The sequence below is a fragment of the Sardina pilchardus genome, chromosome 16, assembly GCF_963854185.1.
Source record: "Sardina pilchardus chromosome 16, fSarPil1.1, whole genome shotgun sequence".
NCBI classification, from domain to species: domain Eukaryota; kingdom Metazoa; phylum Chordata; class Actinopteri; order Clupeiformes; family Clupeidae; genus Sardina; species Sardina pilchardus.
Window position 1 is genome coordinate 17,845,383 of NC_085009.1, and position 22,506 is coordinate 17,867,888.

The 22,506-nt window shown below is 39.4% G+C and overlaps 4 protein-coding genes across 4 annotated transcripts; all 4 read right to left on the reverse strand.

The window, feature by feature from the left end:
• Positions 1 to 802: 802 nt before the first annotated feature.
• On the reverse strand, positions 803 to 5,129 carry LOC134059490 (probable serine/threonine-protein kinase nek1). Its single transcript, XM_062515924.1, has 11 exons — positions 4,907 to 5,129; positions 4,702 to 4,798; positions 4,461 to 4,564; positions 4,257 to 4,340; positions 4,078 to 4,145; positions 3,282 to 3,368; positions 3,129 to 3,174; positions 2,383 to 2,577; positions 2,235 to 2,277; positions 2,114 to 2,150; positions 803 to 2,002 (listed from the first exon to the last, which is right to left on the reverse strand). Exons 1-11 carry the CDS (start codon positions 5,042 to 5,044, stop codon positions 1,126 to 1,128), a joined length of 1,776 nt encoding a protein of 591 aa, XP_062371908.1. The 5' UTR covers positions 5,045 to 5,129; the 3' UTR covers positions 803 to 1,125.
• A 2,014-nt stretch (positions 5,130 to 7,143) lies between these two features.
• On the reverse strand, positions 7,144 to 11,544 carry LOC134059493 (low affinity immunoglobulin gamma Fc region receptor II-a-like). The gene is made up of 9 exons (XM_062515927.1): positions 11,490 to 11,544; positions 10,841 to 11,167; positions 10,466 to 10,732; positions 10,004 to 10,255; positions 9,808 to 9,921; positions 9,669 to 9,696; positions 8,101 to 8,195; positions 7,810 to 7,869; positions 7,144 to 7,439 (listed from the first exon to the last, which is right to left on the reverse strand). The coding sequence occupies exons 2-9, from the start codon at positions 11,157 to 11,159 to the stop codon at positions 7,375 to 7,377; spliced, it is 1,200 nt and encodes a 399-aa protein (XP_062371911.1). The 5' UTR covers positions 11,160 to 11,167; positions 11,490 to 11,544; the 3' UTR covers positions 7,144 to 7,374.
• On the reverse strand, positions 11,482 to 13,301 carry LOC134059563 (carcinoembryonic antigen-related cell adhesion molecule 6-like). The gene is made up of 4 exons (XM_062516006.1): positions 13,260 to 13,301; positions 12,249 to 12,284; positions 11,865 to 12,134; positions 11,482 to 11,759 (listed from the first exon to the last, which is right to left on the reverse strand). Exons 1-4 carry the CDS (start codon positions 13,288 to 13,290, stop codon positions 11,482 to 11,484), a joined length of 615 nt encoding a protein of 204 aa, XP_062371990.1. The 5' UTR covers positions 13,291 to 13,301.
• A 3,042-nt stretch (positions 13,302 to 16,343) lies between these two features.
• Positions 16,344 to 21,904, reverse strand: LOC134059564 (Fc receptor-like protein 5). The gene is made up of 11 exons (XM_062516007.1): positions 21,868 to 21,904; positions 20,440 to 20,561; positions 20,229 to 20,379; positions 19,826 to 20,101; positions 18,621 to 19,072; positions 18,313 to 18,337; positions 17,838 to 17,929; positions 17,550 to 17,636; positions 17,387 to 17,449; positions 17,204 to 17,261; positions 16,344 to 17,050 (listed from the first exon to the last, which is right to left on the reverse strand). The coding sequence occupies exons 1-5, from the start codon at positions 21,902 to 21,904 to the stop codon at positions 18,735 to 18,737; spliced, it is 924 nt and encodes a 307-aa protein (XP_062371991.1). The 3' UTR covers positions 16,344 to 17,050; positions 17,204 to 17,261; positions 17,387 to 17,449; positions 17,550 to 17,636; positions 17,838 to 17,929; positions 18,313 to 18,337; positions 18,621 to 18,734.
• Between the last annotated feature and the right edge of the window lie 602 nt (positions 21,905 to 22,506).

Below are 22,506 nucleotides of genomic sequence, written 5' to 3' on the forward strand. Positions count from 1 at the left end.
ATTCCTTAATTACCGAAATGCATTCATTGCACAGTAAACACTTTGGTTTATTACTTGATGTTGACAGCAATGGCTAAACAATAAGCTACTTGTCAGTCTACTCCGACTGGAACTGCCGGTTTTGATATCATCAATTTTATGTTTCAGAGACAGACATTGTTAGGCATTAGGCTTTAACATTGGGATAAGTGCTGCCAAAGCAGGAATTATGGGTGCAGGTTATGGGTGCATTTGTAAATTTCCACTCCGGGCGCTCAGAGTAGGCCTGCACTCAAACTTTTTAACCCCGTGTTATTCTATTTTCAGAGTATTGAATTTATGAACGCACCCCATACAGTCAATGTGATAGGCACGAGCCACGTGACATTGTTTACTTTGGCAGCCAATCACTGCTGTTGTTTTATTTTATTGATTATGGCATAGTCATGAAAGGCAGATTTTCAGACTTTTCCAGAGGGAACGTCCCTCCGCTTCGCGTCGGGCCGTATCACCGTCTCTAGAACGTGCATTAACTTTGACTAACCGCACGGCGAGTCGTCCATTATCCCATACATAGTCAAGCTCTATCTGTGTGGTGAAATATTTACTTTGTCAACGGAAGCCACAAAATGGTTGTAAAATATATTTTTAAAGATCTGTTGTGTTCTGTTTCTTTTCTGTCAGAAATAATAGATATCCTGTAACATTTCCCCAGATCAGTAATCCGCTGCCCGTCGAGATCCTTTTCGCCTTGCCAGGACCTATTTTGCGATAATTACCGGCAGACCATACATTAGCCTATACAGGGAAATATTCATGAATTTAACATTTTAATTGTAAAAAGCTTGAAAACAATTTGGTCAACATGTAGGAAAACTATTATACATATTCAGCCACCAATATAATATCAAACTTTCACCGGTTCACACACTTATCTCAAAAGTAAATGCTAATAAAATCCTGGATGCTGACAGATATCCTGTCACATTTCCCTGTTAGTAATCAATGGCATCAACAAAACAATCAATACAGGGAATTGATGTCAATGTGGGGAAATGATATCTAGCCTTTCCTTCTTTCAGATGAACATGATCAATGCCATTATTTGAGAGACCTTGTTCAATCTACACGAATAGACTTAGATAATTAAATCTTGCACAACTTGGGCACTATCTCACTGTTAACAACCTCCTTCATTTTCTCCAGCTCATCTAGAATGTTCTCAAAATGTCTGGCTGTGTTCCTCATCTCATTGATGAACTTCAGCATGTTTGACTTGATTTTGTTAGCTTCTGCCACTGAGAGCTTGGGACCGCTCTCTCTCTCCGCCTTCTTTTTCAGCTTCTTCATCTCGTGGATCTCTTTGGCGTCCTTGGCGATAAAGACCACATCCAGGACAAGCATGAGGCTGGAGAGGACTGTGGTCAGTTTCCCAGCGACGCTGACGGCTCGTGTTGCCTGGGCAGCCACGCGGCCAACGTTGACGGCCTTGGCAAGTCGGACCACCTGCAACAAGCCTGCTGCACCTCGCCCTGCGCCCATCCCGGCCTCTAGCCTGTGGGTCGTTACTGCGATCTTGCGGTATTCTTGCATTTTGGCCACTCTGCCTTTGATCTTGTTCGTACTCACGAGCACGGGGTTTATTTTGTTCTGGAAGTCAGTCACGATGTCTTCGATGGTCTTGCGCAAGGTCTTCTGCCGGACCATGTTGGTGATGTTGGACACTGCTCCTGTGGCTCCTCCTGCGGCCGCCATGCCCACCCCAACCGCCGTCACTGCCAGGGAGGCTCCCAGGGTGAAGGGTGCGAGGACCAGCCCGACTATAGAGGTGATTCCCCCGGCTGCGCCGATGACTCCCCCAGTCAGGCTGCCGATGGTGGTTTTGCGGTGGACTTTCTCCAGCCGGTCAGTGATTTCATCCAGGTGCCTGGTCTGCTCTTTGAGATGCTGGTGATCTCCACGGAAAAAAGCGCAGAAGATCTTGATGTTCTCTTTCAGTTCGCAAATCAATTCTGCGATTATTCTGACAGATGAAGAGGATATGGAAATATCAGTGACATTTTGGGATTCCATGTGTGTGTCGGGGTGTGTGTATGTGTGTTGTGTGTTGTGTGTGTATCTTTAATTTTCTCACCCTTCATCCGTCAAAAAAGAGCCTTTTCCATCGATACCTAAAAGATTAATAACTGTTACAGCACATTTTTTTTTACCAGGAATGACATCTGTGTTTACAATTAAATTCATTGATAACTCACCCATTGCATAGAGAAGATCTCTATCAAATTCTTGTTTTATGGCCTGTAACCATAATTTGGTGTCATTGACAGCGTTTTCATGGATATCTAATATTTTTTTACATGTACATATACTGTTCCATATTTACTAGAAAATGTATAAAATCACCTCAATACTGAGATGTTTAGGTATACGTCGAGCCAAGATTGGTTTCTTAAGAACATCATCCAGGGTGGGTCTCTTGGCTGGGTTTGGAGTTAGTAAGTCATTGATGAGATCCTGTAGATCACTGGAGTAGTATTTGGACAGACGGATATTCTGTACATTCTTCATTGCCGCAATCCAATCTTCAGGTGTGTAGCTCTAGATGATGCATCAATGAAATAGGTTAATGAAAACGCTGAGGACATAGAATAATAGCCATAGACTGACTGACACACATACAAAGAACCAAATACCTAACCAAGCTGCTGAAGCATGATTGTGTTAGAATGGCACATCACTGAATTTTAAATTGGTACACATCCCCTTACGCTTTTTAGGGAAAGAACATTGCTTGGATTACATATAAATGGAAACCTATGGAACTGCTTCAGAGTGGGGAGCGAAAAGGGCATATGCTCATTAAATCTTTGAGCAGGCACGGATAAGTCACAAAACAAGGTTGGTGTGAGTCGTCTGTGTGTTCATGGGATTTAGACAACCATTACATTCTTACGGTTTTTCTTTTTGCTCTTTCCACTTTATTGTGCCTGTCGCCTGTAGTGATAATGATCCATTGTTGAATTTTTCTGACTGTTGTTTATTTTTCATGGATGTAGTATCAGTGTCTGTATGTGCTTTTGTGTTATTGTTGTGCTCTTGAACCGTCCAAGTCAGCTTTTCTATATTATGTTTGAAAAAATGAACCTTACCAGCTTGCACATGTTGTAGAGTACCAATCCCAAAGACCAAACATCACTGGAAAATTTAAGAGAAATTGTGAAAGATGTGTTTTGTTTTGTTTTGTGCTTAAATATGATACAGTACATTCATAACTTCAAACACATGAAGTCAGTGTGCAATACCTCAAGGTGTTGTAAGGTGTTTGACCAAGAACTTCAGGTGCCATGTAGACTGGTGTTCCAGCCACTGTACCAGTATAAGCCTGTGATCTAAAAGTAGACAAATCAGTTGAAATATAGACAGGTCTACAGTACGTATACTGTATTTAAGCAATAAGCCGAGAGGTCGCAGTTTACACTGATTTTAGAACAGCTAAGGGGTGTTGTTAGGCACGACGCGCAAGAGGATAATTATCACGTTCAGCGTTCCAATTGATGAAAGCCTTTTTTTCCATCACTACACATACACACCCACACACACCTACACACACACACACACACCTACACACACCTACACACACACACACACACACACACACACACACACACACACACACACACACACACACACACACACTTATTTTGCTTCTTGTATCCATAATTTTAGAATATCTTCATTTATTCAATGTTTCAGTTTAGTGTGCCTTGTCATACAACCTGTTTTGGCCTCATGTTGAAAGTTAAAATAACATGCCCACTTTTCGAAAACAACTTATTTGCCATCTTCTAACAGTTAGCCTATAGGTGCAAGGGAGCTATGGGCTAATTGGTCGGTCCCACCCACTTCCAGTGATTTATGCTATGCGAGGCTTACAGTGTCAGACTATTGCATGCCCAGAGAAGAGAAGGAAATATATCCTCTAATCTACTTGAGGTAGATGACAAATACGCTTATTTCCCGTAAAGATAGCCTGTTCCTGTAATAAGTCACATCCAGTGTACCTTTTCCTGCAATAAGAAACATCCAGTGAAATTTTACCTGGGAAGTACTTTGGCAAGTCCAAAGTCGCCCAATTTCAGTGTCCCCTCCATAGTTACAAATATGTTCTGTGATAGACAAATACTGTGGGTGAGACTTCAACAATAGTCATTTTGCAAAAACAAAACAAACAAACTTTGCAAAAAAAAAAAAAGAGCTAATGGATGACTTGTCATCACCTGTGGTTTGATGTCTCTGTGGATAATATTCTTATCGTGGACATACTTCACCGCCAGACAGATCTGGACAAACCAGTCAAGAACCTACACACAGCATCAGGACACACGCAGAGAAGGATATTTGACTTTCAAACAAATCATGTACTGTAGCTACCTGAGAGAAGCCTAACAAAGTAATTACAGTTTCACATGCAACATCCTAACCTCTTTCTCTGGAAAATGAACGCCCTTTTGCAGCTGATGTTCAATCATTTTGTCAAGATCCCCCATCTCACAATAATCCATTGCTATAAACAATCTGCCACTCTCTGTCAATACCAAAAAAAAAGATCAAATGGCATATTATTACCAAACCTGACAAACTATACTTTACATTTGTACTATGCAAAACATGATCAGGTAAATCACATCCACATTCATGTTGAAGATAAGAAAGAAGAAATACCTTCAAATGATTCTTTATAACCCACTATGAATGGATGGTGCATCTTTATGAGAAGACTGGCCTCATCTTTTGCAACTTTGATGTTTTCCTCTGAAATCTACACAGAAAACAAACAACAGTAGAAAGATGCCAAGGGACAAGGGCACTGAAAATAGACAACTATATATTACAAATATTTCACTCATGAAAATGCTGATGATCTCACCAACTTCATTTCCTTCAGGATGTAATTCTCTCCGTCTTCACTGTACTTTGCCAGGATTGCTTTCCCAAAAGCTCCCGAACCGATTGTTTTAATCTTTGTGTATCCATGTTTCTCCAGAACACGTTGAGCATTTCCCATCTTGCACAAAGCATGTAATTAAATGTTCACTAAATCACTATCTTTCTACTATCTTTGTCACACCTATCAATGTTTTTTGAGTCAAAGTCAGGATCTGTGGATAGGTAGTAGTGTGTAGACATGGTATTTATGTCCTAATGACATACAAAGATGTGATGTCATGAACGGTCAAAATGGAAACACAAAAGGTAATTGGTTCCTTGAATGGGCTGGGACTGAACATTTCACAGATCGAGTTACAGTTTGGCAGGCACACAACTCATTGACAGCTTGCATCAATGAAGAAACAGGTTAAGTTAGTAGAAGATTGGTATTTCTTGTATGATATATGTTGACAATGGATTGAGCTGCTGCAAGACTACATGTATAGCTTTGCTTTCACTTTCACATTATGTCATACTTATGTACAGCATTTCTTCTGCCATGATATTGCTATTTAAGGCAATTGGGTAGTCAACTTCAAATGGTGCAAGTGCACATACAGAAAGAAAGACAGAAACAAAGGCAGAAAGAAAGAAAGTGTGAATGGATGAATAATGTAGGCTACCATAAGCGTTTTGCTTATCTTTTCCATGATCAGAGTGAGTCCTTTGTGCTGTTTGGAACGAATCCGATAACAAGGTAAAAGGGTCGGCTGTCTGCCAAAACATACCCAAAAATGAATTGGGATAAATTTGGCAGGAATCCAATGCACTTCACTGCTTGCATCATTGCTGTTAAGACAAAATGAAGACTTTCATAAAGACTAAAATTCCTTGTATGAAAAAGTTGAAACATATAATGAATATGGATGTTCAGAATGAATTCTGAAATTAACTGCTATGGGCGATCGATTGAGTTGCTGCAGTACTATAACTTTACTTTCACTTTCACATTATTTTTCACTTATGTGTAAAGAAATTGCATAGCAGCTAATGTATTTGTAGCAATTCATATATTGGTATGAGCATGAGTACAATGCATTCCAAACATGTCTGTCACACTTTTCAGTCATCAGATACTACAAAGGAAGGCGTCAAGCCAGCCCAGAGGTTTTCTGCCAGACATATTTTGCAGACTTTATTGAAAAGAAAAAAACAGAAAGCCTGTAATGGTTGATGGGTTTGTTGTGTCTTCTAATGTATAATCTGCTTACTGCATTCCACACTTACATGGCACAGGTACAGGAATAAACTGTACTGAAAGACTTTGTGCTCAGTCCAAGTGTTAAAGGCTACACAATGAGTACAGTTTTACCTTTGCAGCTCAGCTTATACTGACAGACCCAATATGTGCTTGTCTATACTGCCTAGACTAGAGTACAGGAAAAAGCATTTCTTGCATGTGGACAAAGGCGTCTGCTAAATAACCATAGCCATAACCATGTGATTTTCATGTACTGTAGGTGCCAGTCTATGTGGCACAATCAACATTTTTGCATTCTTGAAAGTCTGGTTCTTCTTTCATTGTCAAAAACCCATAAGGAGAGTGTCACTGGAGTGAAAGACATCACCTCAGCTTGATTTTCTGGCACACCATAATGCCGTCTAACAGCTGTCGTATCTTTTACTTTCCTACATGCAGCTCTTTGATGCAAGGTTATACCTGAATGTATATCTTTCCATTAACTTCCTGATAACCAATGTTGTGTTGACGAGACACTAAAGAGTTGTGTTGCTTTATAAAATGATGTGGGTGTAAACATGAATCAACATCATTGCCATTGTTGTTACAACATGCTTTATTTTGTGTAACACATGCAGTGTGTAATGAATGGTAAATACACATCTGATTTCAGCAGGATAATGTTGCAGGTTTGTTGAAGTTGAGTTTAGTAACCTACACTCTTTACAAAGCCCTCAATATGTTGAGCCCGCTTCCACAAGTATTTTCTTTTTTCTTGTTTGAAATAAGATCTTGGTCATATCTAAATTTACTGATAAAAATCTGAATGTCCTGGAAAGTCTCTGTGCTAATGCCCTCTGGTGCTCAGTTTGATCCCTCCTTCATTATTACAACAGTACTATCATTACAACAGCCATAGCCCTATTCTAACAAAGCTGTATTGTACAGTACTTCTCTGCCAAATTATTGTCATGTCTGATAAAAATGTAGGCCTATTTAAACTACAGATGAAAGCATGTTTGGATAAATGCATACAACTCATATCTAATGTATAAAAGAAGTACAACAAAAGTACAACTGCAATATGGAGACCACAATAGTACAGTATGTTCCAATATTAATTTAGTAAACTGAACGTAATTGACACTTAATCATAATCGCTATAGTTGCATACTAAGACAACTGAACAAAATGCTACAACAGCACAGTTGATGAAGTCCACACAGTCAGTCAGACTTCATTTCTCTTGGCTCCTGCCGAGGAGCCATAACTTCATATACATGTTTGTCTTCTAGAGAGAAAGGGAAAGTGGTTAACCATTAAATTATTCTATTCTTTTACAGTCTTCTAATGGAGAATGCCGATGGGAAAAAAACAATACATAGGAAGCCCTGTGTTGTTTCATACAGATAACTAGCAAAATGTCTTTATCAAGATGAAGGACACTACGAGACAGGTTTAGTACATTACAATTAATACAAATGTCAAAGAATTAGTCTGTTATTGTTAATGTTGTTGATGATAAAGTGGCTATTATTTCTACATTCTATAGTACAGTATAACCATATTCGAAATTGTTATACCATTACAAACCATTATGCTAAATGGTAACAGATAAAACGATCCAGAAAATAAACATTTCAAATTACAAACAAACTCACTTGATTGCTGAGGTACACTCTCTAGGTTGATGTTGGCATAGGTATGTGTAGTATCTACAACTGGAAGAGAGTTCAGAGTTCAACATTATTGATTTCACATACTGTAGAAAGTATGAGAAATAAAGTACTATTATTATTTTCATGTCAGGCAATTTTACTTCAATTTAAACGTTTTTCTTCAATGATGATATACTATTTCTGGTTAAGTAGCTAGGACAAACATATCTGCTAACGCCAATAACCATAATCATAACTATTTCAACTAGCATTTACAGTATGTTTATTGTTTACCTCTACTCATTGTCACATATCTTGACTGGGCTCCATTTGTTTCTGCAGACTGACTCCTTACAGGATTCTGAGAGGTGTTCTGGACTTGTTGACCACTAGAGGAAAACAAAGTATTACACTAAGTATATTTAAAACTAAGTATTTTTTTGTCTTTGCAAACCTTGCTGTTTCTGTAGTTGAGCTGAGCTCAGAGGAGATGATGCTAATGCTACATCTGAGAGACAGACTGATGTTTAGGCTTGCCTGTCAACAGACAGTGGTAAAATGTGTCACTCACAAATAAATGCTGTCTATTACCTTAGGTGACAGAAGAAAATGAAAACAAACAAAAAGAAAATGTTACCTTTGATGCTCTATCTTGCCCATAAGATGAGTATTTTTTCTCAGAATTTAGACTTGAATGTTACTTGCCACGGTTGGAAAGTGTCACAATTCATACCCTCTTGCAGTCCATATTTTCAAGCAATTTTCACTGACTCAGAAACTGTATCCACTGTTTCAAAAATGTCCACTGTCAAGGAGTCCTACTGTATATGAGCACTGTTGACACACAAACCAGTGGCCAATGTGGCCAAAGCCAAAATATATATAGCCAAAACAGACTAAGTTAAATGTTGTGCTGTCTGTCACTGTCACTGTCATGTGTGTGTAAGTATATTGTGACTAAAAGGGCAGTGGTAATATGGTTAAGGAACTGGACTAGCATGCTATAGCCTGAAAACTTGTGATCTCAATTTCTGGCTTCTGCTGTTGTGCCCTTGAGCAAGACACTTATAACCCTAAGTTGCTCCGGGGACTATGCAGTCCCTTGTAATAGTTGACATACTGTACGTAAAGCATGCAAAAGTGTCTGCTAAATGAATACATCTCAATTCTAAATGCTAAAATAAAACTAAGTCTGCATCAAAGCTACTATTTATTGGGACACGGTTGGTGCCCCCCGCCAGCACAGTATACTATGATGTGCATAGTGGGAGTGACAGCATATGTAAGTGCGGAGTTATACTTGCTGTTAAACCAAGCGTAAGCGTATGCACCAGCGTGCAACCTGCTGTGTCCTGTGTACAGACTCGCTGCAGCATTACGCACCCTACTTGAGGTCTTCACTATAGGGGAAGACTATAATAATATCAGATGTGGAAATTGGACCTTAAAGCTGGGTATGACATCACCTCAAGTGATCACATGCTCATTTAAACAAACAACACGGAGACACTGGATTGCCATGATCGCCCCCTACTTTCTTGTCAGTATTGCATCTCACGGACACGTCATGATCGCTTGCGACGACATGCACAACCGACGTACCAAACGACCACAAAATACGCGAGGCAGCCATGAAGCGAACATGAACGCATGTCTGCAGCAAGAATAATCCCCCCTTAATAATGGAAACACAACATTTCTGTCACTGCCAAATGTTTTGACCACTGTAGATGTTCTGTGTGCGACAATACCTCTCATTCCTCTGAGACTGAGGCATCAAAAATCTGTGAAGGCCTCTGAGCATGTTGGTATGACAATAAATGATCAAGCAAACTACACGTTTTAGTGGAAAAAACACTTACTGCATTGATGTGTCTGTAACAGGTCCTGCTGTGAAACAAGAGGCAGACAATCAATACTTCCATTTTTTAGATGTGAGACTCTGATAATTGAGAAAAACGGTTGGCACCTCTGTAAACACGACTTCTGAAGTAAATTTACCTTGAGGTTTCTTGAAGCAATACAGCCAAACCAAGATTCTAACCAAGGCAAAGATCATCACCAGGCCCAGTACCACACCCATTGCAATTTGGTTGGCAGATTCAGAGTTTGAGGCTGAAAGTGAAGCTGTTGATAGTTGTTATTTATGTCATTATTTTGGCCCAGATCACTGCATATGGGATGATTTGAGTTTTACCCTTTATGTGAACTAGGATCCAGCTCTCTGGTGACTCTTCTCTCTCTGAGTTCCTGCACTTATAGAGGCCTTCATGTGACTTTGAGACTGCAGGGATGGTCATCTCTCCTGTGGTGGAGGTCTGCAGGAGTGTCTCATCTTTATAGAAGTCAGCGCTGATGTTTGATGGCTGGTAGCGATATCTACAGCGCAGAGTCAGAGGATCTCCCTCAGTCACAGGATGGACAGGACTCTCCAGGATCACATCACCAGCTGCAGAATGCACAATGGTGTTATGTTTAAATTAAGAATTTACTAATCAACTTTTTTTAACATGATGCAGAATGCATATTTCTGTATTTTATGCATATGAGTCATAAAACCACAGGGACACACACACACACACACACACACACACACACACACACACACACACATCACAAATCACGAAGGCAAAACGGATACCAACCATCATGAACTTACAGTACACTGTGATGTTGACAGGATTGCTCTGCTCTCCAGACTCAGACTGACACCAGTAAACTCCACTGTCTGATGGAGATGCTGAGCTGATGCTGCAGCTGGATCCTACTTCTTCTTCATAAGGACAAATTTCACGCAGCGTTTGATCTGAGAACCATCTCAACTTCCATCCATTTCCTCTCCCCTCACAGCTCAGGGAGAGCGAATTGAATTCAAAATGTTGATTTCTATTGGGACTGACAACCAGAGTAGATGGAGGAGACAGACCTAAGACAAGGGGAGAAGGTATAGAGTTGAGGTTAGGATTAGCTTAGGTCTTCAGAGTAGAATTTTATACTTTGCAGTTAAATAGAAATTGTAAAGATTGTTCTTCACCTGTGATCCAGAGGGGCTGTTCTTGACTGAACTCCGTGTGATAGGCTGGCTCTCCTCTCTCTGCCCCGCACACATACACCCCTGTGTGTCTAAGAGCAGCAGGGCTGAGAGTGTAGGAGCCTCCAGCTCCTTTGATACTGTCTGACATCTCTAAGTAATAACCTCTCTTCGTACGAATCACATTAAACGAATCCGGTATGTAGTGAGTCTTGTACCAGTGGAATCTCCAGCCTGTAGTGGAGCCTCTAACTTCACAGCTCAGAGTCACTGAGTCTCCTTCAGTCAGCCAGGTCTGTAAGGGTCCTCTAACCACTGGCATGGGTATTTCTGGGTGTTGTTTTCCATATGCATTTAAAAAAAGGAAAGAAAATAATGGATGTCATGTCTTTAATATATGACTATCAATTTCAGAGATAAGTGCAAATTCATTTTAACTGCACTAATAGGGGCCTACAGTATGTTAATCACAGACATTTACAACATACTCTTTTTTCCTTTTTTTTCCTTGTTAATTTTTTGTTAAATTCCTTGAGCTATAGGAAATGTCCCACAGAGGTCAATAAGTAATCAAACCTATTTCACATTACACAGAGTAAAAAGATACAACAACACTGCACTTGAATAACAAAAAACATACATCCTCACCCACCTGATACAATAATTCTGATGGCTTCACTGATCTCTGATTTCTGTTGGTCCCGACTCAGTAACCCTTCGCATCTGTAGTCACCACTGTGGAACTGATCTGCACTGTACACAGTGTAATTCTGCCCTGAATATTGGACCGTTCCGTTCATATACCATCTGTACTGCCAGTCCATGTGTTGGTCTCCCTGGATGTCACACCTCAGGGTGAACTTGTTTCCACTGAAGATGTCTGTCCAGTTGGGCATGATGCTTGCAATTGCTTTAGGACGCACTACCCAATAATAACAATAAAAGCATCAATACAAATATGTATGTTTACAGTTTTTTATTATTATTAATTCAGTGTCAGAGAGTTCAAGATGGATAACCAACTCACCTATGACCTTAACCCACACCTCATTGCTGTACTGTGTGACTGGGTCTCCTCTCCCAGCTCTGCACCAATACCGTCCTCCATCAGAGACTTTAACAGAGCTGATGTTGTAGGAGTTTCCATCAGTCTGGGCCACAGAGGTCACAGCGGTTGTCTGTGTGTGTCTGTACCAGTAGAATGTCCATCCAGTAGACTGGTCCATGTCACATCTCAACGTAACTGAGGTCCCTATGAACACTTGTTCCCCTCTGCTGGAACTCAATGAAGGTTTCCCTGGATATTAACAAAACACGTCATCATTACGTCATATTTTATAAAGTAAGGAAGGTTCAAGAAAGACACTTAAAGCCACACAGGTATAGAGAGAAAATTTAGAATTTCAATTACCTTGTGTAGATCCAAAGTTGATTTCAGCACTTATGACTGATTTGTTTGGGGAGGGTTGACAGGGGGGGAAAAGTAGTATCAGTAATTAGAAAAGATCATGTAATGATATCTTGCAAAGGAGATATTGTCAATTGTCAGTATTTGAGCATAGAAATCGACATGGATAACCACATACTGTAAGGGTGTAACAATACTGTATGTGAACATATTTCAAAAACAATCCTGAATCTGACCTCTGGTTCATTCACATAGCATAAAATAATTCATTCGTATTTTGTATCTTAGCTGTTAAACAAACAAAGTTACATACTTTACCTATGCTTTACCTATAACAGATACTGTAGTTCTGATAGAATATGCTGGTTTTAAAGCCTTTCACTGTCAAAGCCATTGTACAGTACATAAGAGGAATTGTACACCTGTGACTACTGTATATTATATTTTATACAACAGTTAGGTCCGGTCGAACGATTTAGCAATATCTGATTGGACGAGACGCGTTCTATCAGTGGTGGTATTAAGCAATATCACCACTGGTGACTCTTCACAGCTAATAATCACTCCGCCAATGAAACGGTTGATTCTTCGCTTTGATTTAACCAGAAACGGCATTCCATGTTCTAGCAACCACACCAGTCCTGAGCTAGGCCTACTTCGCCTAGCGGAGGAACTAGGCTAAAAAATGGCAAATATTGAATTATCCTTCCTAAAAATGCACTCTGGTATCTTTGTTGGCAATGGAACTGTTGTATAAAAGCGTTATCGCACTCGTGGTCGTGGTGTTGTTGGCTTATATGGCCACGGCTGTGGTTACCTACTATGGCACTCAGCCTTCAGCTTCGCGCCTATACGGCGAACCACAGCCGTGGCGATATAGCCACACCACTCCCACTTGTGCGATAATGCTTAAATATTACATTATATTATATCAGAATATTACACATAGTTACATAAACATATAAATACAATATGCATGCCAAAACAAACATGCAATATGTCTGTCAAACTCACAGAGCAGCAGAAAAAGTTGACGTGGTTCCATGCTGTCCTCTCTGTGTCTGAACTTCTTCCTTTTCCTGAACTGCTAGTCCACCACAAATGTGGTTGCACAGACATCACATACTGTAGATCCCCTGCATGAATGGGCATCTTTCTGTCTTTTGCTCTTGTCTGAATAGCATTAATGTGCCGTACTGTATGTGGAATTGTATGTGTCTACAGAAACATGTATTAATTGTGTTGTTTATGTGACAGTTTACCCTGCTGTGTTTTTGAAAGGAAATGCTAACCAGTGGTGTAATCTTTGTGATACTGTACACAGGACTACACCGCCTACACGCACTTAAAGCTTCACCATCTCAGCATATCCACTTAAAATAGGCAAGGATACATATCAACATTTGGGGTCTGTCACAGTATACCCAATACACCACTGACCAGTGACCACTAACTAGACTACACCACTGACCAGTGACCACTAACTAGACTACATCACTCACCACTGACCAGTGACTACTGACCACCAGTGCTAACTAAGAGAGGATGCGCATCCTACTGTGATCACGTAGTGTGGTTCCACTACTATCGCTATGGTTAAAGAGGTGTTCGCATGGTTCACATCTTTTACATTATGCCATCTTTCTCACATGGGTTTAGCACACCACACTCACACTAACAAGTCCAATCTTAAACAAACAGATCAAGAAGAGTTACTACGCAGACAGATTTTTCCCAGTCCAACTTCGTTTGTTCACTTGCATTTCCGGACAAGATCTGACCATGTAGCCTACATTTTTCAGTTTTTGAACTGAAGCTGAGGCTTAGTGTGAGGTAAGTTTGAATGAATATGACTGCATCCTCTCACCAGACAACCACAGACAACATTTACTGTAGCTGGAGTTTAGAGAAGTTTTTATTCATACAATGCTGTTTCAAAAGGGGTACATATTTCATCACGAGAACATCCCACAATACAGTATTAAACGTTTATTTTAAAAAGCCGTATTTTTAAACTTTACACACAGTTATTTGAAGAATGAATGAATCAATCAAACAGATTAAATGGCTGCAAGAATATTCTCCTGCAGTCTTTCTTAATTTACCACACCGCCATCCAGCATGTCAAAATCTCACTGAAATATGTGTGATGTAAGAAGACAGGATGGACTCATTGTGGTTATTGTGTGTGAAGCCTGTGTGCAATAAAGACCTAAAGCTGTGTAGCAATTCTTAGTCTTTTTTCCACCATCAAAAACCTCATGTCCCCATAAAACATGTGTCTTCACTTCACACATCACATTAATTTCCTAACGTCATCATGATATTATTCTCGGACATGTTCATAGCTAGAGGTGTGTATTTAGATTTATGTGGGTGAAATGATCAATATAAAAGTGTTTGGTGGTGGGTGTATGAAAATATTCCTCTGATCGCCAGCAAGGTGCATTATTCAAATGTCAATCTGTGCACTCTCTAAAAGAGAAGAACAGCATATCAAAGCAGATAGTTAGGAAACATAAGCAGAAAGCTTCACTTACAGTAAGTCACTTAAAAATAGGTTGTAGCACAAGAAAAGGACTACTTAATATCTATGTTTTATTTGTTATTTGAATATTTCCTATATGATCTTCATTGCTTCATTAGATGCAGAGCAAGTGAATATTACTACATCTACAGGTGTCTGTTGGATTTCCTTAGAGACCTGTGAAATATGAAGCAACTTTTGAGATACAATGCGTGCAAATATGACTGACAAAAAGTGTCATCTGAGAAACAAACCAGGGATAAATGCATATAATTCACATCCTGTTGTGGGGTGGAAGCATGACAGAGATAGCTTCTTTTCTCTCTGTACTGTCACAGGCATGTATGATGTCACTGTGTAGAACTAATTGATCTCCTCTGTTATAGTCACAATATCATACTAACACACTATTGCTAATCCAAATACTTGAAGTGTATTTTGGGGATTTTTGCCTTTATCGGACTGGAAAGTGAAGAGAGAGACATGCAGGAAGCGAGTGTGGTAGGATTTCAAAAGTCGGTCTCAAATGTGGTGTAAGCGTTGTGCACAATTGTGCCACAGTGCCCCCCTAGTAATACTACAGACAGTTAATAATAACAGCCATGTGGTCTTTGCATACTTGGAGCTCTGAATACACAGGTTCACCTTCACCTTCTGTAGTTCAGGAGTTGTAGAGTTTAAAGACAGGCCTCTATTATTTCACTACTGTTACTGTATATTACTAGTATAAGGGCCAGAAATGTGGCATCATTCAGTTCGGCTGTTGCACCATCTATTGGGGGACACAAATTCCATTCAAGTGCAAATTGTAATGTATGCAATGTATGTATGTATGTATGTATGTATGGAATGTACTGTATGTGTGTGTCGTGTCTTAAGCTGCTGGGACCTTGAATTTCCCCTTGGGGATCAATAAAGTATCTATCTATCTAAATTAGAGAGTGCATTCCAGTATTCTAGTATAAGTGCCAGAAATGTGGCTTTTGTTTTCTTCCAGTTTTTGACATTCTCTCTTGTGCTCTGATGGTCAATGATGGCATAAGTAACATCATTCAGTTCGGCTGTTACGCCATCTATTGGGGGGACACATATGGTTTCCATGCAAGTGCAATTTAGAGAGTGCATTCCAATATGATCTGCACAAAGCACTTAAAGGCCATACCCTGTCTTTAGTACACTTATCTCTCATGGGATTAGTTATAGGGGTCTCTGATCTCTTCAGATTTAAAATAGAGACCAAAATAATTAGGTTAACTCACCACTGTGGAATCATATTCTTGCTGATCTTCAATACAGAGAGTCTGTGGTCCTGACTCTGACTGATGTTCTGCTGTTTTTTGGCCACTAGATGCTGACATAGACCTACACTGTGACTTTATGCAGATAAGCAGACAACTTTTTTCCAACAAAAGATCTGTTTGAGGATGAACTGATCTTGAAGATCAGTATTTAGAGATTAAATTGTAATTGTAAACCTACAGTAGTAGTGTTGTCATGTTGCTGTCATGAGATACAACATGAGAACAAACAAACAAACAAACAAACAAAAACAGAATATCTGAATTGTAGCATGATTTTACAAAATATATGACAGTTCTCTCTTTATTGAAGCTGTCTTTTACAAATATATTATGCATTTTGACACACAGGGGGTACCAGTAACATTTCAACACCTAGTTGAGCTGGCTCAGTATTCAGCAGTGTACCTAGATGATATGATAATATTTAACTAAACTTGAGAAGACCACTTGACCTAAGAGAAAGCAGATGCAAATTGTGTGAGTGAAGGAAGAAGCAAATATTGCAAGTGATATTACAATTAAGAATAGCTTAGTCTAGGATACAGTGACGTGATGTGATACTGTTTACATGATCAAAGATGAGAAAAAAAAACAGAACGTGCATGAAACAGGCGGGCCGCCACACCAATCACGAGATATGATAATTATTTGAACAATGAATAATGATGAAAATAATACATAACTAACTCAGAGCATCTACAGTACGTAGTCCATAATCCAAGGTCTCAGAGAATCTATAGTGTAAACAGGAAGAAAGCTGAAGCCCCATCAGAGCTGAAGAGTCCTCTTTGAAATCAATTCCATCTGAATACAGAGGGAACGGAGTCCTTTTGTGTCGGTCCACTTTATGCTTGTTTCGGTCCACTTCCAGAAGATTGAGTTTGGTTCTTTTAAATTCAGATTCTGTATGTGGCCCAGCTAAAACCTTTTTGCTGCAACATTACTCCCATCTATTTCTGTCTCATGTCCTTGAAGACCTGCAAAATACATAGTGATATTTGAGATATTGAGATATTTACAGTATAGGGGAATGTGTAACTGGCTAATATGACTATCAAAGACAGAAAGAGATTAATCACATCTGGATGATGAATGTGTGAAAGCAGAAAAAATGAACTTATTTTTCATACCCTTTTTTGTCCTGTCATAGACAAACGTGAGGTCACTGTGTCCAACTATCAGCTTCCCCTACAGGCAACATAAGGACAAAAGTCTCATTCTGGATGCTTCATTTCAGCATCTCCATTCAACATACTGGATACATATCTAGTGTAACCATGTTTGGAGAGAGAATTAAACATTGTTTATTTTACCTGTGTTTTTCACGGATTTAAGCTCTGAATACACAATGTCAGCCTCTTCTTCACGGCTTTCTTCTGTAGTTCAAGAGCAACACAATAAAGAGTTTGGTTTACTATAACAGTTTGCTAAACTCATTTTTGATTATCAAATAAAATAGATAAAATGTAGCTTCACTTTTCTTCCTGTGTTTGATATTCTCACTGGTGCCTTGTTGATCAATAGTGGCATAAGTAACATCACTGAGTCTAGCGTCAGCACCATCTATTGGGGAACACAAAATGTTGTTGGTACTTTACATGAACAGGTAACATACATTCTACAAAACTGCTACCCAGCATAGCCAGCATGAGATTATCTGTCAGATTATCTGTCAGCAGTGTCCATGACACCATTTTTTTTAGAAGGATAATGAATTTGGGCTCTTGTGAGTTACTACAGTGAGACAAAACTCAATTAACTGACCACTGTGTAAAGTATAATAGTCCTGTTGGTCTTCCTTTCCTCCAGAGATGTGCTGGTCCTGATCTTGTCTGATGTCATGTTGTTGCTGACCACTAGAGGGTGATAAAAGACCTACTCTGTGACTTTATGCAAGTTACTGCAAACTTTAAAGAGACCCTATGCAACTTTCTGCAGGAGACGATCGCTCCTTGTTTACATCTGGAAGTCTGAGACGAAGAACCACGCTTGCAATTTTTATATTTAAATATAGCCTATACATGTATAAATATACACTCTAAAGCTGTCGGGGAAACTCTGCAGAGAAAATGCAAGCATAAAACGAGCGAAAACGAAACCGAAACCAGAGATGAAATCGCCAATCCTGCATAGTTCCTCTATAATGCAGCTGAGAAGATTAGATACAGGATAAATAAAGATACAGGCTACATGTTCAATACCTGTTAAAAAACCTGAAATGTGTATATTATACACTTACGGTAGTGGTGTTTGTGTGCCAGGGCCTATTGATAGAGAGGGAAACAACGATTTCAATACCAGCCAAGTTTCACAAAAGTGCGACATATGTCACTGTTCATGCCCATATAGTCATATGATCACGTTAAATTGTAGAGAGAACCAAAAGGCCACCATTTTGTCAAAGCTCAGAATGAAGGTATCAAGCTGAAAGGCATACGTTTTCTGTTTCTTTTATTTTTAATGAAGAATAAAGGCTTTTTATTTGATCCTCATGAGCGCCTCAGACTTTGCTTTAAAACAAAATGTCAGTGATCCTTGATGTCTCACCTTTAAGCTTCTTGAAACAATAGATCAGGAGTATCGTTGTGCCTACAGCCAAGATTAGTATCACTCCAACAACTGCACCAACAATTTCTAGCTTAGATGGTCCTGTATCTGGTGCTAAACCTGATAAGAAAAGTGAATTTCATTAATATCTGTGAATCTGACAATCAGAGTTATCATATTTACAAGTGCAGACACATAAAGTGTACCTTTTACAGTGACCCAGCTCTCTGGTGATTCTCCTTTGTCTGGGTGTCTGCACTTATAGAGGCCTTCATGTGACTTAGAGACTGCAGGGATGGTAATCTCTCCTGTGGTGGAGGTCTGCAGGAGTGTCCCATCTTTATAGAAGTCAGCACTGATGTTGGATGGCTGGGAGTAATATCTACAGCGCAGAGTCAGAGGATCTCCCTCAGTCACAGGATGGACAGGACTCTCTAGGATCACCATGCCATCTATGTAGAACATAAATGTCAAGTAAGATTTGAATCTTTATAACAATTTAAAAATTGGAGTTCCTCGCTCACTCCCAACTGCCAGAATACATTGTTGCCAACAGTTTTACTCCCAACTCATCGCACAGTTATCCTGGGTGAGCATCCCTTGCTGGGTGTCATCAAAGCATCAGCTTTCAAAGCACAGAGTAGTTAACGGACTGTCGTTTACAGTGATTAATTAGCCTAACGAGCAAGACCCACATCAAGATGTAGGGTCTAGAAACTCACCATAGCAGCGCTCAATCAGAGGGGTGGGACAAATGGTTGTCTTTCAAATTCCCTCTCCACACAATAGGATAGCGCTAAACGAATCATACTTGTTTTCAAGTAGCAGGATGCTTAACAGTCGCAACTTCTGGTCGCAGGTCAGTTGTTGTCATTATCTTAAGACCACCTACCGACTCTATACATGATGTGATTGGTCCGGACCCCATTGAAAATGGCAAGCCCCCAAGTCAACCGAGAGTTGCTAGACTACCCCGGCAGCAGATTAGATAAGCTGCCGCTAGGGGCGTCTAGATTTCTAGGCTAGAAATTAATAACATTTCCTCCATACTGTAGGAAATGTTATTAATTTCTAGCCTAGAAATTGTATATCAGCCTTTTGTAACAAATTATTTTAAAATATATTTTAAAATAATTTGTTACAAAAGGCTGATATTTGCTTATGCCCTAATTCTGAATGTGAAAATACTCTGATGGTTTACTCACAATGTATAGTAATGTTGACAGGATCACTCTGCTCTCCAGACTCAGATTGACACCAGTAAACTCCACTGTGTGCTGATGATAATGAGTTGATGCTGCAGCTGGATCCCGTGTTTGTCCAACCATAAGGACATTTTTCACGCTCCATCATACCTGAGAACCACCTCAGTCTCCATCCTGTTAAGATTCCATTGTCTGTACAGTTCAGGGACAGAGACTGAGATGCAAAATGTGCAGTTTTGTTGGGGGTGACAACCAGCAAGGATGGAGTAGAAAGACCTACGGAAAAAAAAGAACGAATAGAAAAACACACTCCACACTTCATAAAAATGTGTTTTTTAAAAAAATCATTCAACTTCACAAACAAAAACTAAAACATCACATCAACAGTTCTAAGCAATATCACCTGTGACCCAGAGAGGCTGAGGTTGGCTGAACTCTGTGTGATGGGCTGGCTCTCCTCTCTCTCCTCTGCACACATAAACCCCTGTGTGTCTAAGAGCAGCAGGGCTGAGAGTGTAGGAGCCTCCAGCTCCTCTGATGCTGTCTGAGACCAGCTGTAGAAAGTAGGTTTTTCTTTCATGTGTGAATAATAACAATTCAGGCCTATAGGGAACAGTCTTGTACCAGTTGAATCTGCAGCCTGTAGTGGAGCCTCCAACGTCACAGCTCAGCGTCACTGAGTCTCCTTCAGTCAGCCAGGCCTGTGGAGGTCCTCTAAGAACTGGCTTAGGTTTTGCTGTTTATGACCAAAACAATGGAGAACATGTATTAGCCATTCATGTAAAATAATAAGTATTGCAGACCATGCCAAATGATGAACAAATTAGCAGATCTTAAGAAAATATTTATTGGAGAACTTCACTTAGTTTCAAAAAAGAGACTAATTTCTCATTGAGTGAAACAAAATATGCTTTTAGAAGAATAATAAGTAATAAGTACAATGGTAAACATAATATAAAAAATTAAACCCCTACTCACGATCTGTAGATCCAAATGCAGTGTCTGCTCCAAACACTGATTTAAGGGGGAGAATGGCAGAGAGGGGGGTATATTACTAATCAAAAATGTAAAAGTGACTGGTATAGAAGCCATTGTTGCATGCACTGTAAACATTAACTGGAACAAATAAAGCAAACACTACAGAAGAACCGGGGAAAGTTAGTTAATGCATTGGCAGAGAAGAGTACACTAACAATTGTCACCAGTGGGCTGTAAAAAGAAATTTGAGATGTCTTTAAAAAATAATATGCCCTTTTAACTTAAAAAGAGATGTGTTAACGCTGCTACCTTACATTTTTGAGTTAACTTGACAAGTCAACAAAAGTGTCAAAAAAAGTATGAAGTGTCATTGAAATGATAGACTTGAACAGTTGTACAATGTACTTTGTGAGAGGTTCAGAGATACCTCAATGCGTATGTACAGTATACAGTACAGATAAAATACTGCTTCATACAGGAAATACACATACATAAAATATAATTGTGCTTGACTTACAGAGAAGCAGAAAAAGTAGATTTGGTTTCATGCTGTCTTCTCTGTGTGTCTGAACTTCTGAGTTGATAAATGCTAGTCCACCGCAAATGTCACACTATTGCATAATACCTGTCCTGCATATGTGAACATCTTTCTGTCACATGCTCTTGCTGCAATGTCACTTCTCTACAAGCAATGTTCCTTCATTTGCTCAATTAAGGCATTTAGTGACATGCATGACAACTCAGATAGTACATATTTACTTCATTTCATTCATTCAAGTTCAGTTGGAAGGAATAGAATAGACTGTGAGATTAGCAGCAAAATGCTTTGAATATTTAAAAGAATAAGTTTGAGAATAAGTTCTGGTCAGTTGACCTCACTTTGGCTTAGAACTTCTTTTGTGAATGTATTCTTTAGTTAAAGATCTTATTTATTGCACAAATTATGATTATTTGTGTAAAGATAAATCGTAATTTCTAAACTTTATTTCTGCATCCGAACAGCCTGGTCCCTCACATTCACCATATCAAGATCAATAGGCCTATACTCTCCCATGTGTATTCACCTGCCCTTCCTGTGTTGAAGACAGGGTCAGTGTTCATATATGATAAAATGTGGTAAGTGGAGATACGTACACATGAGTGAATATAAAGACACCCCTGGTAAAGCATTGCTACAGTAAAGCCCCCCTTTTAAATGTTCAATTGAGTTAATGTACAAATATACTTGTCTAGGTGAAGTCGACTAAACTATGGACAGTAAAAGGGCTGTAGTTTATTACCACATTCTGTTTTTATTTGCATTTTACAAAACATCCTAACTTTGGAATTTGGGGTTGTAGTTTACTGCCATAAAGTTTAGGGTGGCACTACATGTTAGACCTGCTGTTGAGCAGTGAAAACGTTGTGTCATTTTCAGGACATACTGTACGTGTGTAAAACAGGTTAACCTTTGTCTTTCACTCCATCACATAAGCTCCAGTAACAAGGGTATGAGTGAGATAATGTTTGACTGACTGGCGTAGTGTCTAGCCGGGATGATATTAATAGAGTGTATGTTATACATAACTAGCTTTCTGCTGAATAATTCTGGAATGTCTTGCAATTACCCTGTTTATCCTTGTAAGGTGTTTACTCACATCTTCTGTGCCCCTAAAATACCTGGTATAAATGTTCTGTCTATTGTGCTTCACAGTCTTAAGTTC